The sequence below is a fragment of the Scomber japonicus genome, chromosome 24 (assembly GCF_027409825.1).
Source record: "Scomber japonicus isolate fScoJap1 chromosome 24, fScoJap1.pri, whole genome shotgun sequence".
In the NCBI taxonomy this organism is placed as follows: domain Eukaryota; kingdom Metazoa; phylum Chordata; class Actinopteri; order Scombriformes; family Scombridae; genus Scomber; species Scomber japonicus.
In genome coordinates this window covers 18,395,288-18,410,044 of record NC_070601.1, presented here as the reverse complement: position 1 = coordinate 18,410,044, position 14,757 = coordinate 18,395,288, and the positions used below count along the sequence as shown (strand labels likewise).

The 14,757-nt window shown below is 39.6% G+C and overlaps 1 protein-coding gene across 1 annotated transcript; it reads left to right on the top strand.

Moving 5' to 3' along the window:
* Positions 1 to 235: 235 nt before the first annotated feature.
* On the top strand, positions 236 to 14,757 carry hsf2bp (heat shock transcription factor 2 binding protein). Its single transcript, XM_053314494.1, has 9 exons — positions 236 to 286; positions 973 to 1,108; positions 1,548 to 1,651; positions 11,370 to 11,519; positions 11,626 to 11,770; positions 12,117 to 12,234; positions 13,044 to 13,147; positions 14,420 to 14,619; positions 14,749 to 14,757. Exons 1-9 carry the CDS (start codon positions 236 to 238, stop codon positions 14,755 to 14,757), a joined length of 1,017 nt encoding a protein of 338 aa, XP_053170469.1.

Below are 14,757 nucleotides of genomic sequence, written 5' to 3'. Positions count from 1 at the left end.
AAAATGATTCCTTTATCTTTGGAAATATTATTGATACTGGGCTCGAGGCTCATTTCCTGTATAGAACATTTAGCATGATGTACTTATTGCTGGGGCATGTTAGTACATTTAACCACAGGAACACGTTGGGATTAAACAATGAATTGATGCTACGGGTGATGCTAACGTTACTTTAACCATACATCAACCCCACAGGAAAAGTAGAATCAACAGCAGGAGACACACAGACCATAAGATGTCAGCGTCGTTAGGCGGGAAATCGCTAAATCTGTGTCATGGACCAAAGGTAAAAGCAACAACACAACCTGTGGTTGATTTATTTATTTGTTTATTTATTGATACTAAACTGCTGTAAAGGGCCAACTCATGGTACAAGCAAGCAGTTACATATTTTAATAGTTTTTGGCTGTACTTAAAGATCCCCTACAGACATATTTTAAAACAAAATAATAATAATAAAGTTGAAACATTGTTGAAATAACATCTACTCACAAACAAAAAAAAGAACCCATATGAAACTGTTTTTTCTTTTTAAAAGTTTAAGTGCTTGACATGTTTGTTTCACTTAAAAGTGTAGTAAGTCCACACATCACATCACACTTGTAAGAAATGTGTAAGCTACTGGACCTTTACTTTTTGGACAGTAAGGAGAAACTTTCCCTCTTCAGCAGATGGCAGTGAAAACAGTTTTACTGGTGAGCTTATAGGTCCAGTATTATCCTGAATCCTGAATGTGTACTGTTTTTTAATGCAGTACACATTCAAGTTGCTGTGGTTTTGATAGTTCTTTAACACTTTCCACTATATAGTAAATGGGTTACTGAACACTTGAAAAACCTTCAAATAACATGATGTACCACCTTGTTCACCCTGTGTTGTGTGCAGATCAGTTATCCAGTGGCTTGATTGCAGTCATACCTTTTTAAAATATTAATTTAAGTTTATTGCAAGTTTGTCTGTTTTTTCTTTCAGGATGGTTTTGTTACAGTGAGGAAAAGAGATTTAGAGAAGCTAACCACAGAAGTCATGCAGCTGAGGGAGTTCCTGCCTAGAGTTCTGAATGGGAACCTGATTGAAATGCTGCGCAAAGCTCAAGCAGCACAGACACGTACGCATAACTACCAAGGATTCACTCCTCCTACCTGACTCGTGACCATGTGGTGACATAGAAAGTTGGGTTAGCAGTCAGTACTCTGTAATAAACTTGATGATGTTGATCATGATGTCATTTATGTACTTCTGACTCCAGAAAGCAAATCGTGTTTGTAGTTATACACCTTAAAGTCAGATTTAGCGCAAGGCTGAAAAAATTCCCTCTCTGGCAGATGAATGTAAAACAAACACATGTATATCATTCTGCACAGAGGAGTTCAAACGTCACAATGAAGCAACAATAAGGAAAACACATTTTTGATTAGTTTATATTAATAATCCACTAATTAACATGATATTTGTATAGTTTATTGTCACTGTTAGAGTCAATGGCAGGTCATTATAAGTGTATGTAGAAATGCAGGAGAAAGTTAAGTGTGTGTGTTTGTGTGCAGTGAAGGAACATCTTGCACAGGAACAGGAACAGCTGCGACAGGAGTGTCTTCATCTTCAGTCCCGACTAGATGCAGTGCAGACTGAATGTCAGAAAGAGAGAGAGGTGAGAGAGAGAGCTCATATGTTACTATGATCCAGCTTTAAAGGACAGGTTCACAATTTTTCAAGTCTGTCTTAGAATAACAGCCAGTTGCCCAAATGAAATGAAACAGGCTTTTCTTGCTGTAATCATTCCTCCTGTTCATACTGACCGTTAGAAGATATTTCCACTTGCAATGGAAATCCACAGTCCTCCTTCTGTGGAAACATGTATTTAAAAGTTGATCTGAAGCTAATATGAAGCTTCAGCGTCCAAATGAGTCAAATCTTCATGTTCTATGTTTCAACGTTACAGTGTTTTTAGTAGCAAAGTCTTTGTTACTATACTTCCACCACAGCTCAACAGGAAACACTAAGAGGTAATTTGTAAATGTGTCAGATATCACTTGATATGACTAACTCACACTGATGAAGTTCAATAGAAGCTGATCATCTACTTTAAATGACTAGTATGTAGGATTTATTGAAATCTAGTGCTGAGGTTGCAGTTTGCAACCAACTGAATACCCCTCCCCTTTTAAGTGTGTAGGAGCAAGGCCCTCTCTAGAGCCAGAGTTTGGTTTGTCTGTCCTGGGCTACTGTTGAAACCTGGTCGGCTCTGTAGAAGAGGACCTGCTGTCTGTGTAAATATAAAGGGCTCATTTTAAGGTGACGAAAACACAGTTCTTATTTTCAGCCAGTGTTGGGTGTAACACGTTTATTTGTAACACAGTAACGTAACACATTACTGTGTCTGCATTCAATAATCACATTACAGTTACTAAACAAACAAATATGGCGTTACTTGAGTTACATCAGTTCTTTAATTATTATGTATAAATTGGGAGTATAAAAAATAATCAAAGGTACGTTTCATGAACGTTTGCCCAACAATTGCGTGAGCTCTCATGCTAACACAAAGTCAGACACAAACTCAGCAAAGTACAGATAATAGTGAATGGACCATATATATAAATATCAAATATAATAGATAGTAGTGAACTGATAATATAAAATATAATAAATAATAATGAATGGACAATATAATATAATATATAGTATAATACATAATAGTGAACGGACAATATAATATTATATACAATATAATACTGTACTTTGGTGAGCTATCTGGACCGGTGTTATGCTAATTCTGAGGAGAAACAGGCTGTCTATATATTATTTTGACAGTTATTATTTGTACTACATGGTGTTATGATGGTCAGGACCCATATTATTTTATCTGTTGATCTATTAGTTTCACATGACAGCGCCAGCGTTGCTAAGGAGTAACGCAAAAGTAATTTAATGAGTAATTGATTACTTTCCACAGGGAGTAAGTGTAATACAGTACATTTTTTGAGTAACAACCCCAACACTGTTTTCAGCTGATTATACATTAATTAAAACATTCTTGTGAATATTAGATTCCTGTAGGAGCTATTTGTTAATTTTGTGAAGTTTAGCTATTGTTTATAGTTTGTTTCAAATCTAATTTACTAATTAAGTAATTTTGTTTTGTTTACTTTATTTGGATTAAAATTGGATAATATTTTTTGTTAATTATTTGTTTAGTATATTTAGATTGATAGGATTTATTTTGGGTTTAGTTTTACTAGTTGATTATCACTGAGAGCACTTAAAGTTTATTTAAGTAGGTAGACACACTTGTACCAGCATGCACCTGGGTTGGCCTATGGTTTTTTACCAGCGCACTAGAGGCGGCAACAGCTTTGGATTTCTTTGTTCTTTTGTTTGTTTTTATTATTTTGAAATAAATCACCGCAAACGCAATATTTTTGAATGGACATTCATCTTTTCATCTCCCCTCTTTTGCCTGCGTTATCCCACACCCATGGTGCGTCAGTGGCCTTTTGATTATGTTTAGTTTAAAGTTGAATTTGTTTATTTTTGTTTATTTGAGGACAAATGGCCACTACAACAAGTAAAAAACCTGCCCATGGACTCAAAGGAAGGATTCTTCATCATTGGAAAGAGTGGATCTTCTTGGCTTATGGACTGATCATCAGCACGGATTGTTTTATTCAACGCCGTTTGTAACATCATCAACCGCAGTGGGAAATGGTCTTCGGCTCAGATCAACAAAAGCACCGGTATGTAACAGGACTGCTGTATTGGACAACAGCCAAACGATTGGAGTTTGAAAGTCAGTGTTTCATACAAAAATGGGAAAAGTTTGAACTGTGCTAAAGTGCGCCACGTCATCATTACGCACACTTTACGTCTATCTGCCAGCGGCTTTCATTCATAAAGTCGCCCGACTGCAATGTGTGATGTCTTTGTGTGATGAACTGGATCTGATCAGCCAATAATCATATTGATTTGCTGCTTTACCTGCATGTTTGGACATTGTGGACTTTGTTTTCTGCGCCACAAGCAGTGTTGGAAAGATCGCTAAAATGTCTGATGAAACTGTGAAAGAGTCTGAAACATTGTCAACCAAAAGAGACATTAAACTCACCTTTAAAGGATTGTGCTTCTACACAGAAATGTGCCAAGAAAAAAGGAGTGTGAAATGCAAACAAGCAAAAAAGTTTGTGGACAAAATCACTGCGTTAATGGAATCAAATGAAAATGTCAATTCAGTGAACTTGGAGCTTTCAAAGCTTATCCAGTGTTGTGACGACGCAAATGAACTGCATGAATCTTTAATAAACTTGCCTTTGCCACAGGATGAAATGAAAAGACAATGTGAATATTTCGAGGCAAAGATGATCAAATTGAATGATTTCACTGAAAGGGCAAAAATCTGGCTTTCTGAACTGGGTCATCCATATGTGTTTACCGAGTGTCACAATGAACAGGGTGTTACTGACGAAATACAAGCTGATGATATAACTGAATCTCCTGATGGTGACGCTGATGAAATAAAGCCTGATGATAGTGCTTCCAATGTGTCAAGTGTAAAAGCAAGCTGTTTAAAGCCTCCATCCCAGCTATCTCGTACCTCCTCAACAGCTTCAGCACGCATTAAAACCCAAGCAGAAAAAGCAGCGCTACTGGAGCGCGTTGCTGCGCTAAAAAAGAAACATTCAATTGAAGCCATGGAGGAGAAGCTGAAAAGAGAAAAGGAACAATTGGAGCTTGAAACCGAATTGGCTGCAACAAATGCAAAACTTGTTGTTCTGGAGATTAATTCATCTGAACGTGGTTCAAAACGGTCAGACGGTATGAACTCTTATTTTGAAAGGAATAAATCTCAGAGAGCAAGTGTATTAAATCCAGATGTTGACATGTTTGTGCCATTAACCTTGAATGAAAATGTGAATGTTACTGATGTGCCTGTCATATCTCAACCACAAGTTGTGAAGCCTAAACAAAAAACATGGATGAATGAAAAGTTTTTCAATGTTAATGAACCAGTTCAAGTCACATCAACTGCAAATCAAAATCAAGCAAGACTGATACCCCCTCAACATCAAACTGTGACAAATAACTCTCAAAATGAGATTGTGAATATAATGCAAAAGCAAAACGAAATCACTGCTCTGCTGGTTCAGCAAAATCTAAGCTCTGTACTTCCCTCTATAAGCATCCCTGTGTTTGATGGAGACCCTCTTCACTACAGGTCTTTCATTAGAGCTTTTGAGAATGGAGTGGAGGATAAAACATCTAACTGGAGTGACCGCTTGCACTATCTGGAGCAATATACCAGAGGAGAACCAAGAAACTTAGTGCACAGTTGTCAACACTTACCTTCAGAGATTGGATACAACAAGGCCAAGAGTCTCCTTGCAGAACATTTTGGTAATGAATACAAAATATCAAGTGCTTATATGGAGAAGCTTCTTTCCTGGACACCTGTTAAAAGTGAGGACATTAAAGCATTACAGTCTTTCTCTCTGTTTCTGCGAGGATGTGCAAATCTAACAGAGCAAATGACGCAAATGAAAGAACTGGATTTACCCTCTAACATGAGAAGTATAATCATGAAACTTCCTTACAAATTAAGGGAAAAATGGAGAAGTGTTGCATGTGACATACTTGACAAAAATGGTCGGAGAGCACAGTTTGTTGATCTTGTCACCTTTATTGAAAAGCAAGTCAAAATTGCCTCAGACCCACTTTTTGGCAACATTCAAGATTCACCACCCATCAAATCCAAATCCTCCAAGCCTAGCTCTTTCATGCAAAGGAAGAAGGAAAGCAGTTTTGCTACTAATGTCACCACAGTAAAGGACAAAGACATGGCTCATTGTACAAGTAACAAAGTCAAACTCTCTCCAATTCACAACTGTCTGTTTTGTTCACAAAGTAGTCACTCGCTGGATAACTGCTCACAGTTTAGAATGAAATTACATCGTGACAAGATTAATTTCATCAAAGCAAAAGGGATATGTTTTGGTTGCCTGAAAATAGGTCACACAAGCAAAGACTGCAGGAGTCGTTTGGATTGTAACGTGTGTAACCAAAAGCATCCAGGAATCCTTCATATCAAGTGGCAGGATACAGGTACATCCTCCAAACACTCACCTGTGAGCACTCCAAGTGTTACTACTGTAATGACACAGACCTGTGGACATATCGGGGCCGGTTCTGAAGATGACTCCATCTTTTCTATTGTTGCAGTTAAAGTTAAGAGCCACAAAAGTGACAAAACTGTGCTGACATATGCTTTCTTAGATCCAGGAAGCTCAGGAACGTTTTGCACAGAGAAGCTGGCAAGAAAATTAAATCTGAGTGGAAAAAGAACAAGTTTTTTGATGAAAACAATGGGACAAAGGAAAGTTGTGAATGCTCATAGTCTGTCAGGTCTTGAGGTGTCTGGTCTTGACTTGAATGATTACATCCAGTTACCTGATGTGTTAACACAGAGATCCATGCCTGTTTCCTCACTCAATGTTCCACGACAGGAGGATCTTGATCAGTGGTCTTATCTGAGGGATGTGAAAATCCATGACATTGATGCAGATGTAGAACTGCTAATTGGAACTGATGCCCCCAAAGTAATGGAGCCTTGGGAGGTAATAAACAGCCAGGATGAAGGACCTTATGCAGTAAGAACCAGGGTCGGCTGGGTCATTAATGGCCCGCTTCGTGGAACAAACAATATGAGCAAGAAGAACTGCCCTGCTGTGTCAGTGAACAGAATATCTGTTGAACACCTTCAAGACATGCTGATTCAACAATATAACCATGATTTTAATGAGAGATCATCTGAGGAGCAAACTGAAATGTCTAGAGAAGATGTTAAGTTCATGGATGTTGTAAGCAGCACGGCAGAAATGATTGAAGGTCATTATTGCATTGACTTACCTTTCAGACAAGAAGATTGTATCTTGCCAAATAATCGCTGTGTAGCAGAACAGCGCCTCCAAAGTCTGAAAAGAAAATTTGACAAGAACAACACATTTAAGGAGGAGTACACTAAATTCCTAAATGACATGATAACTCAAGGATATGCAGAGATGGTGCCTGCTGATCAACTAGAACAAAGTGATGGAAAGGTGTGGTATATTCCACATCATGGAGTTTATCATCCCAGAAAAGGCAAGCTGAGAGTCGTTTTCGACTGCGGAGCAACCTATAAAGGAACATCACTGAACTGTCAACTCTTACAGGGACCTGATCTGACCAACACTCTCATTGGAGTTCTCATTCGATTTAGACAAGAACCTGTGGCAATAATGGCAGATATCACAGCAATGTTTCACCAAGTACATGTCCCAGATAAGCACACCAACTTTCTCCGCTTCCTCTGGTGGCCAAATGGTGACATTACACAGCCTCCACAGGAACATCGCATGAGAGTTCATCTGTTTGGCGCTGTATCCTCACCAAGCTGTGCAAATTATGCTTTGAGGAGAACAGCAGAAGATAACACACAGCATTTCCCACTTGAAGTGATCAATACAGTAAAACATAATTTCTATGTGGATGACTGTTTGAAAGCCATGGCTTCAGAGGAAGAAGCTATTCAAATGATCCAAGATTTGACTGCTCTCTGCAACAAAGGAGGATTTATTCTTTCGAAATGGATTAGCAACAACCGTACAGTGTTGCAGTCTATCCCGGAAGAAAGCAGAGCAAACAAAATCATGGAGCTGGATTTGGATGCAGAACAACTTCCAACAGAGCGAGCACTTGGGCTTCAGTGGTGCATTGGTACTGACATGTTCAAGTTCAAGACCTCAGTCCGAGAACAATCGCAGACTAGAAGAGGCATTCTTTCAGTGGTCAGCTCTCTTTACGACCCTTTGGGATTTTTAGCCCCATTCAGCATACCAGCCAAACTGTTGCTTCAGGAGCTCTGTAGGAGAAACATAAAGTGGGATGAGGTCATTCCCCTTCCTCTCTCTGAGCAGTGGACTGAATGGCTCAAAGACCTAAAAAAAATGGCTGAAATTAAAGTGGAACGCTGCATTAAACCCAGAGACTTCGGAACACCTGTTTCAGCACAGCTTCATCATTTCTCTGATGCCAGCCAGGTTGGATATGGAACAGTGTCTTATTTAAGACTGGAAAATAATCATCAGACACATGTGGCATTTCTTCTGGGAAAAGCTAGAGTTGCTCCTCTCAAGCAGACTACAATCCCAAGACTGGAACTCACTGCTGCAGTTCTTGCTGTTAGAGTCGATAAAATGCTGCAAAAGGAGTTGCAACTTGTGCAAAAGAAGTCAGTTTTTTGGACAGACAGTACAACAGTCCTTAAATACATAGCAAACGAGACCAGACGATTCCATACTTTCGTGGCAAACAGAACTTCTGTCATCAGAGAGGCCACAGCTGTTGAGCAGTGGAGATATGTGGGTTCAAAGGAGAATCCAGCAGATGAAGCCTCAAGAGGAATGAAAGCTCAGGATTTCTTGAATGGCAGGAAATGGTTGAATGGACCTGAGTTTCTCTCCAAATCAGAGGAGGAATGGCCTAATCTGAAAAATGATCTTGCTGTGGTTTCTGTTGATGACCCAGAGGTCAAAAGGGACTTGATAGTGAATGCTATTGTCAAGGATGTAGAAAACCCTACCAGCCATCTAATCCATTACTTTTCATCCTGGATTAAATTAAAGACATCCGTGGCTTGGTTATTAAAAGTCAAAACAGTTCTCTTGACATTGGCCCAAAAGAGGAAAGAGTTTTGTGCTTCTGCAAGCCTAAATAAAGAACATGAAGTGGACATAAAAGTGCAGAACTTCAAAGTTACACTCAAAGGACAAAGTCTGACTCCTGAGGATCTGGTGAAAGCAGAAAAGTCCATCATTCGGCATGTACAAACACACAAGTTTAAAACTGAAATTGCTTCACTTAACGGCGGCTTCAAATTCATCTCCAAAGAAAGCCCACTATACAAACTGGATCCAGTGATGGATGACGGAATCCTCAGAGTTGGTGGTCGGCTGAACAAAGCAGCATTACCAGCAGAATCCAAACATCCAGTCATTCTCTCCAAAGACATGCATGTATCCACGCTCATTTTGCGCCATATTCATAATCAGCTGGGACATTCAGGCAGAAATCACATGCTGTCTAGGTTACGACAAAAATACTGGATCATAAATGCAAACTCTGCTGGCAGGAAGGTAATATCAGACTGTATTGTATGCAGACGTAACAGAGGAAAGCTGATTGAACAGAAAATGGCTGACCTACCAGAGGAGAGGGTGTTGCCAGAAAGGGCACCTTTCACAAATGTGGGAATTGATTATTTTGGCCCTATTGATGTTAAAAAAGGCAGAAGTCTTCTTAAAAGATATGGAGTGCTGTTTACATGTCTGACCAGTCGTGCAGTGCATTTGGAAGTGGCTTATACCTTGGATACAGATTCCTGTATTAATGCAATTCGGAGGTTTATCTGTCGAAGAGGTCCAGTTTCAACTGTCAGAACTGATAATGGTACGAACTTTGTCGGAGCTAACCGGGAGTTGAAAGAAAGTTTGGCTGCTTTGAATCACAGCAGAATTCAAAGAGCTTTTGTTCAGGATGGCATAAAGTGGAGTTTCAACACACCAGCAGCTTCCCATCAAGGTGGCATCTGGGAGCGTCTGATTCGTTCAGTTAAGAGTGTTCTCGTCTCAGTACTTAAACAACAAACTCTGGATGATGAAGGACTCCAGACCATTTTCTGTGAGGTTGAGGCAATATTGAATGACAGACCTATCACAAAAGTCTCAGACGACCCAAATGACTTGGAAGCTCTCACACCGAACCATGTTCTAATGTTGAAAGGAAAACCAATTATGCCACCAGGACTGTTCGACCAAAATGATCTATACCTGAGGAAAAGGTGGAAGCAAACACAGTATATTGCTGAGTTATTTTGGAAAAGATGGATTTCTGAGTATCTGCCTATAATGCAGGAAAGACAAAAATGGATAAGGCCAAGGAAAAGCCTCACTCCTGGAGACATTGTTCTTGTTGCAGATGCCTCAGCTCCAAGAGGATCATGGATCATGGGGAAAGTTTTGGAGGTCAGATCAGATGCGAAAGGTCTGGTACGCACTGTTCGACTCCAAACAAGGACCAGTATTCTGGAGAGGCCCGTGACGAAGCTCTGTCTACTACTGGAAGCAGCAGTCTAACGTCATCATTCTCTCTTTTCTACTTCTGATTTTTCTTTCTATTTCTTTCTCTAATTAACCTGTGTTTTATTTTTCAGGTTATTCAAGAAGACAATTTATGCAGGGTTACTACATGATATACAGAATGTTTCATAGTCGTAGTTTTATAAATAGCTCTTTTTTGTGTGTAATTGTGATATAATGCACAATTAGGGGCCGGAATGTAGGAGCTATTTGTTAATTTTGTGAAGTTTAGCTATTGTTTATAGTTTGTTTCAAATCTAATTTACTAATTAAGTAATTTTGTTTTGTTTACTTTATTTGGATTAAAATTGGATAATATTTTTTGTTAATTATTTGTTTAGTATATTTAGATTGATAGGATTTATTTTGGGTTTAGTTTTACTAGTTGATTATCACTGAGAGCACTTAAAGTTTATTTAAGTAGGTAGACACACTTGTACCAGCATGCACCTGGGTTGGCCTATGGTTTTTTACCAGCGCACTAGAGGCGGCAACAGCTTTGGATTTCTTTGTTCTTTTGTTTGTTTTTATTATTTTGAAATAAATCACCGCAAACGCAATATTTTTGAATGGACATTCATCTTTTCATCTCCCCTCTTTTGCCTGCGTTATCCCACACCCATGGTGCGTCAGTGGCCTTTTGATTATGTTTAGTTTAAAGTTGAATTTGTTTATTTTTGTTTATTTGAGGACAAATGGCCACTACAATTCCCTTTGTGCCAAGTCTATTCTGCTAGATACCACTAAATTCTATACACTGGTCCTTTAAATGGACTCAGCACATTTGAAGAGGATCTTTTAATAGCCAGGATGAACAGGAGGAAAACCTTTTTCACTGTTGATGTGGACACCTGACTGTAGTTTAAGACACATCTTAAGCTGACAAGAAAACATCTTATCTAAGCTCTTATTATTCTATTGCTACAGTCGTGCAGATAGCCTTTCCTTTTTAAATAAACATTATGATAAAAATATAAAAGTGACATTAAAAAATGTCCATGTATAGAATATATATTTGGCTTCACCTCTTACATGATTTGATCATATTAGAACCTTTTCATGCTTTACGTGTGTGTGTGTGTGTGTGTGTGTGTGTGTGTGTGTGTGTGTGTGTGTGTGTGTGTGTGTGTGTGTGTGTGTGTGTGTGTGTGTGTGTGTGTGTGTGTGTGTGTGTGTGTGTGTGTGTGTGTGTGTGTGTAGGAGAAGCTGTTGTTACGTGAGCAGCTGTGGCAGAGTGGAGCAGAGCTGCAGCAGCAGGCAGACTTCTGTTCTGGTCTGGGATCTGCAGCCTGCAGCCTGCTGTGGAGTTGCTCTGCCCAGAAGGACACAGTCACTAACTGGCTGGCTGATGTGAGCTGTGTAAACAGTAACATTTGATTTGTGACAGCTGTGACAACTTGGAGTTTTATGGCCTGATGTGTGTGTGTGTGTGTGTATGTGTGTCTGGATGGTGCAGGGGAAGTTGCAGTCCTTCTTGGCTGTAGCTGCTCAGACTCTGGAGAGCTTCGTCAGGTCTCTGGATGAAGAGGTGAAAACACAAACTGAAGACCACAACTCTCAGGAGCACCAGTTTGTTTTGGCTCTGGCTGGAACAATCACTAGTGAGTTCACAACTTCTGTTTTGCAACACATTGGTGTATTCACACACAGATTCATGTTGCATTACTTTTCTAATGATCATCAAAATAAATACTTTATACCAGTAGGTTTAATACTGCTGAGCCTTGCCTGGATCTACTGAGCTCATATGATTTGGATGTGGATCTCACTTAATATGTATGCAGATCAATGATGTCAGTCATTCTTCATACATGACCTGAGAGCAACATAAAAAAACCCAAAGAAAACCCAGAGTTCACTGAGGGAGTTGACTGAGGTTATCTGGACAGACAACGTTAGGCTCAGTGACCCAATCACCTGTGTTGTCTTTGTTTTGCTGTCAATCAGACATAGCAGCAGTAACATGTGGGAGAGACTTCCTGACCAGCTCGGCTCACATTCTGCTGGACACTCTGATGAGACTGCTGGAGCTGATGAAGCCTGGAGTCTTCCCCAAACTTAAAGTGTACGAAGAACTGTGGTAGAGTTAATATTAAATAACTCTGGTAGATTCATTGTTGACAGAAGTCCTTAGGCAGTAAGCACTCATTTGAACCCTTAAATGGGATGAAAATGAAGATGAAGAATTGTTTAAGAGAATTTGTTGCATTCAATCATTTTCTTGTACTTTGAACTCTCTGTGAGGTATGAATGAAATTCATGGGTGGTGCAGACCTTTCTAAACACTCTTTTGATCTTAAATCATAATGCCTTAAAATGAATTAATCAGACTTGAAGCTCTGTACTGTCAAATTCTTGTTTGACAAATAAGCACCTGGTTTTGAACAGATGTCATCTGTCAGGCTGAAAGAAGTGAAGCATGTTTGGTAAATCTGACTTGGAACACTCATGCAAGCAAACCCCACAGAAAAAAACCATCTGCATATGAAAAATCATTGACATATAGAAAAATATAATGTAAGTAATGTTCCAAAAAATAAAATAAATCAATTGTCACCCTCAAGCAAGTAATTTGCTTTAATTACAGGCTCACAAATGTCATTGAGTTCCTCTCAACCTTGGAAACCACAGTTTAGAAAACATACCACACAATTCCTTTAGCAGGTGGGAAATGTACTGAGAATAAATAGAAATTTCTAAATCGTATTATCAAGTCAAAAAAAGTATATTGATCCACAGGTAGTGGATGAAGTCTGCTCAGCATTTTAGATTCAATTAGGCATGTTAGTGTCTGGATGTGGCCAGTAGGTGTCAGTACTGTCCTTCTGCAGTACACACAGCATTGTAACGCTGACTGCTGGTGTTTTTCTACAGTTTGATGCTGATGGCTTTGTATAACGTCAGCATCAGTGTTAAAGGGCTGAAGTACATCAGTGAGAACCCAGGCCTGCTGCCTCTCATCTGGACCCTGCTGGAAGGTAAGGAGAACAGTAGGAAAACTAAACTACAAGTCACACACACACACACACATTAAGGTTTGTGAAAAGCTTTTACCTTCTGCTTCCACAATATAGGTCCCAACTTCCCTCACCTTATCAACGCCATTAACTGTCTGTTCCTTCTGCAGTATGTACACAAAAACACCACTGATGAACAGTGTTGAGCATGTACGTTCTTGTTATGTTTAATTTATTTGATATGTGATGCATATGCTCCAAGAACACACACCCTCTTAAAGTGACTCAACAAAGTTTTGACATTCACAACACCCTCCATGGTGAGAAGATTGTCAAAAATGTACGTTATGCTGTTACAGCTTTTTCTGACTTAAGACAATCTTTCCTCAATATGGATGCATGTTTGATGGAAATGTTCAAGTGTGCCTTGGGATTGAGGATGATTTGGTGTTTTATCAGAGTGAGGTCAAGAATACTGACATAAAATTGTAACCTTGGTCTGTTATTCCCCCATCTGGTGGGTTGGAGAGCAACGTAAAAGTTAAAAGGCTATTCCCTCCTTGATGGCATGGGTCACACTGGCACAAAGTTCACTCAAGCTGAAAGGCATTATTGGAAATTCATCTACTTCTAGCAGTGGGGAAAATTATATACAGAGGAGAGGAGAGGAGAAGCGCATGGTTCACCAGAACAATCCATGAAGGTGGACTTGGCAAAGAAGCTGCAATTCCCCTCAGTCATCCAAACATTCCTGAGGCCAGATATGATCATCTGGTCACAGCAGGGGAGGAAGAAAAAACACCAAGTATCTGGTCCAGGAGTGCAGGGACAGCAGGTGGCAGGCCAGGCTATTCCTTGTCCAGGCCGGATGCATAGGATTCCCATAGTGGACGACCTGCTACCTCCTGAGCCACTGTCACCCCTAGGTTTAAATATTTAAAATGAATGATTGCTAAAGCAAATTTAGCTGCTGGGAAACTTAGTTAGAACAGAGCTATTGTTAATGTGATTACTAACACCTTTGCTTTTCCTAATATGAAGCAGGCAATGGATGAGGCTGTGTGAAAATTAGCCTGCAGTAACAGCAGAGATCAAAACCAAATACATATAATCTCTATCTATATTATCACCCGATTTCCTCCTTTGCTCTTGTCATAATTACTACAGCAGATAAAGGGTGCTGACTACTTAGTGTAAGTATGTGTTGTTTTGGGGCATCTGCTGGATTTTCAGATAAGAGTGTCCAGCTATCAGCTTCCACACAGCTCTGATCTCTGTTTGTCTGTTTGACAGATGGAGACTGGGAGGTATGTCTACACTCTCTGCGTCTCCTGCAGTCAGTATTATTGGAGGAGGAGGCGCTGCTCCTGCTGGGCTCCTCTTTGCTGGATCCAGATTTCCAGACTCGTGTCAGCTTGCTCACCTCCAGTGTGCAGCCCAGCCTGAGACTAGCTGCCCAGCAGACCATGGAAGACCTGCAAGCACTCCAACAGGTACTATGGTCAAAGGACAGAAGTCCAAGAAAAGAAATGCTTTTCTTGAGAGTAGCGTCAAAGTAAATGTGTTTAAACAAATATAAATTTACTTTCACATAACTTATTTCTATGCTCATTCTGTTAAAGCCCGTGTAA

Bases quoted from the DNA above. Each gene is read 5' to 3' on its own strand.
- hsf2bp (XM_053314494.1), top strand. From the start codon at position 236: ATGTCAGCGTCGTTAGGCGGGAAATCGCTAAATCTGTGTCATGGACCA. The intron at 287-972 runs GTAAAAGCAACA...TTTTTCTTTCAG, and splicing joins ATCTGTGTCATGGACCAAAG to GATGGTTTTGTTACAGTGAG. The intron at 11,520-11,625 runs GTGAGCTGTGTA...TGGATGGTGCAG, and splicing joins TCACTAACTGGCTGGCTGAT to GGGAAGTTGCAGTCCTTCTT.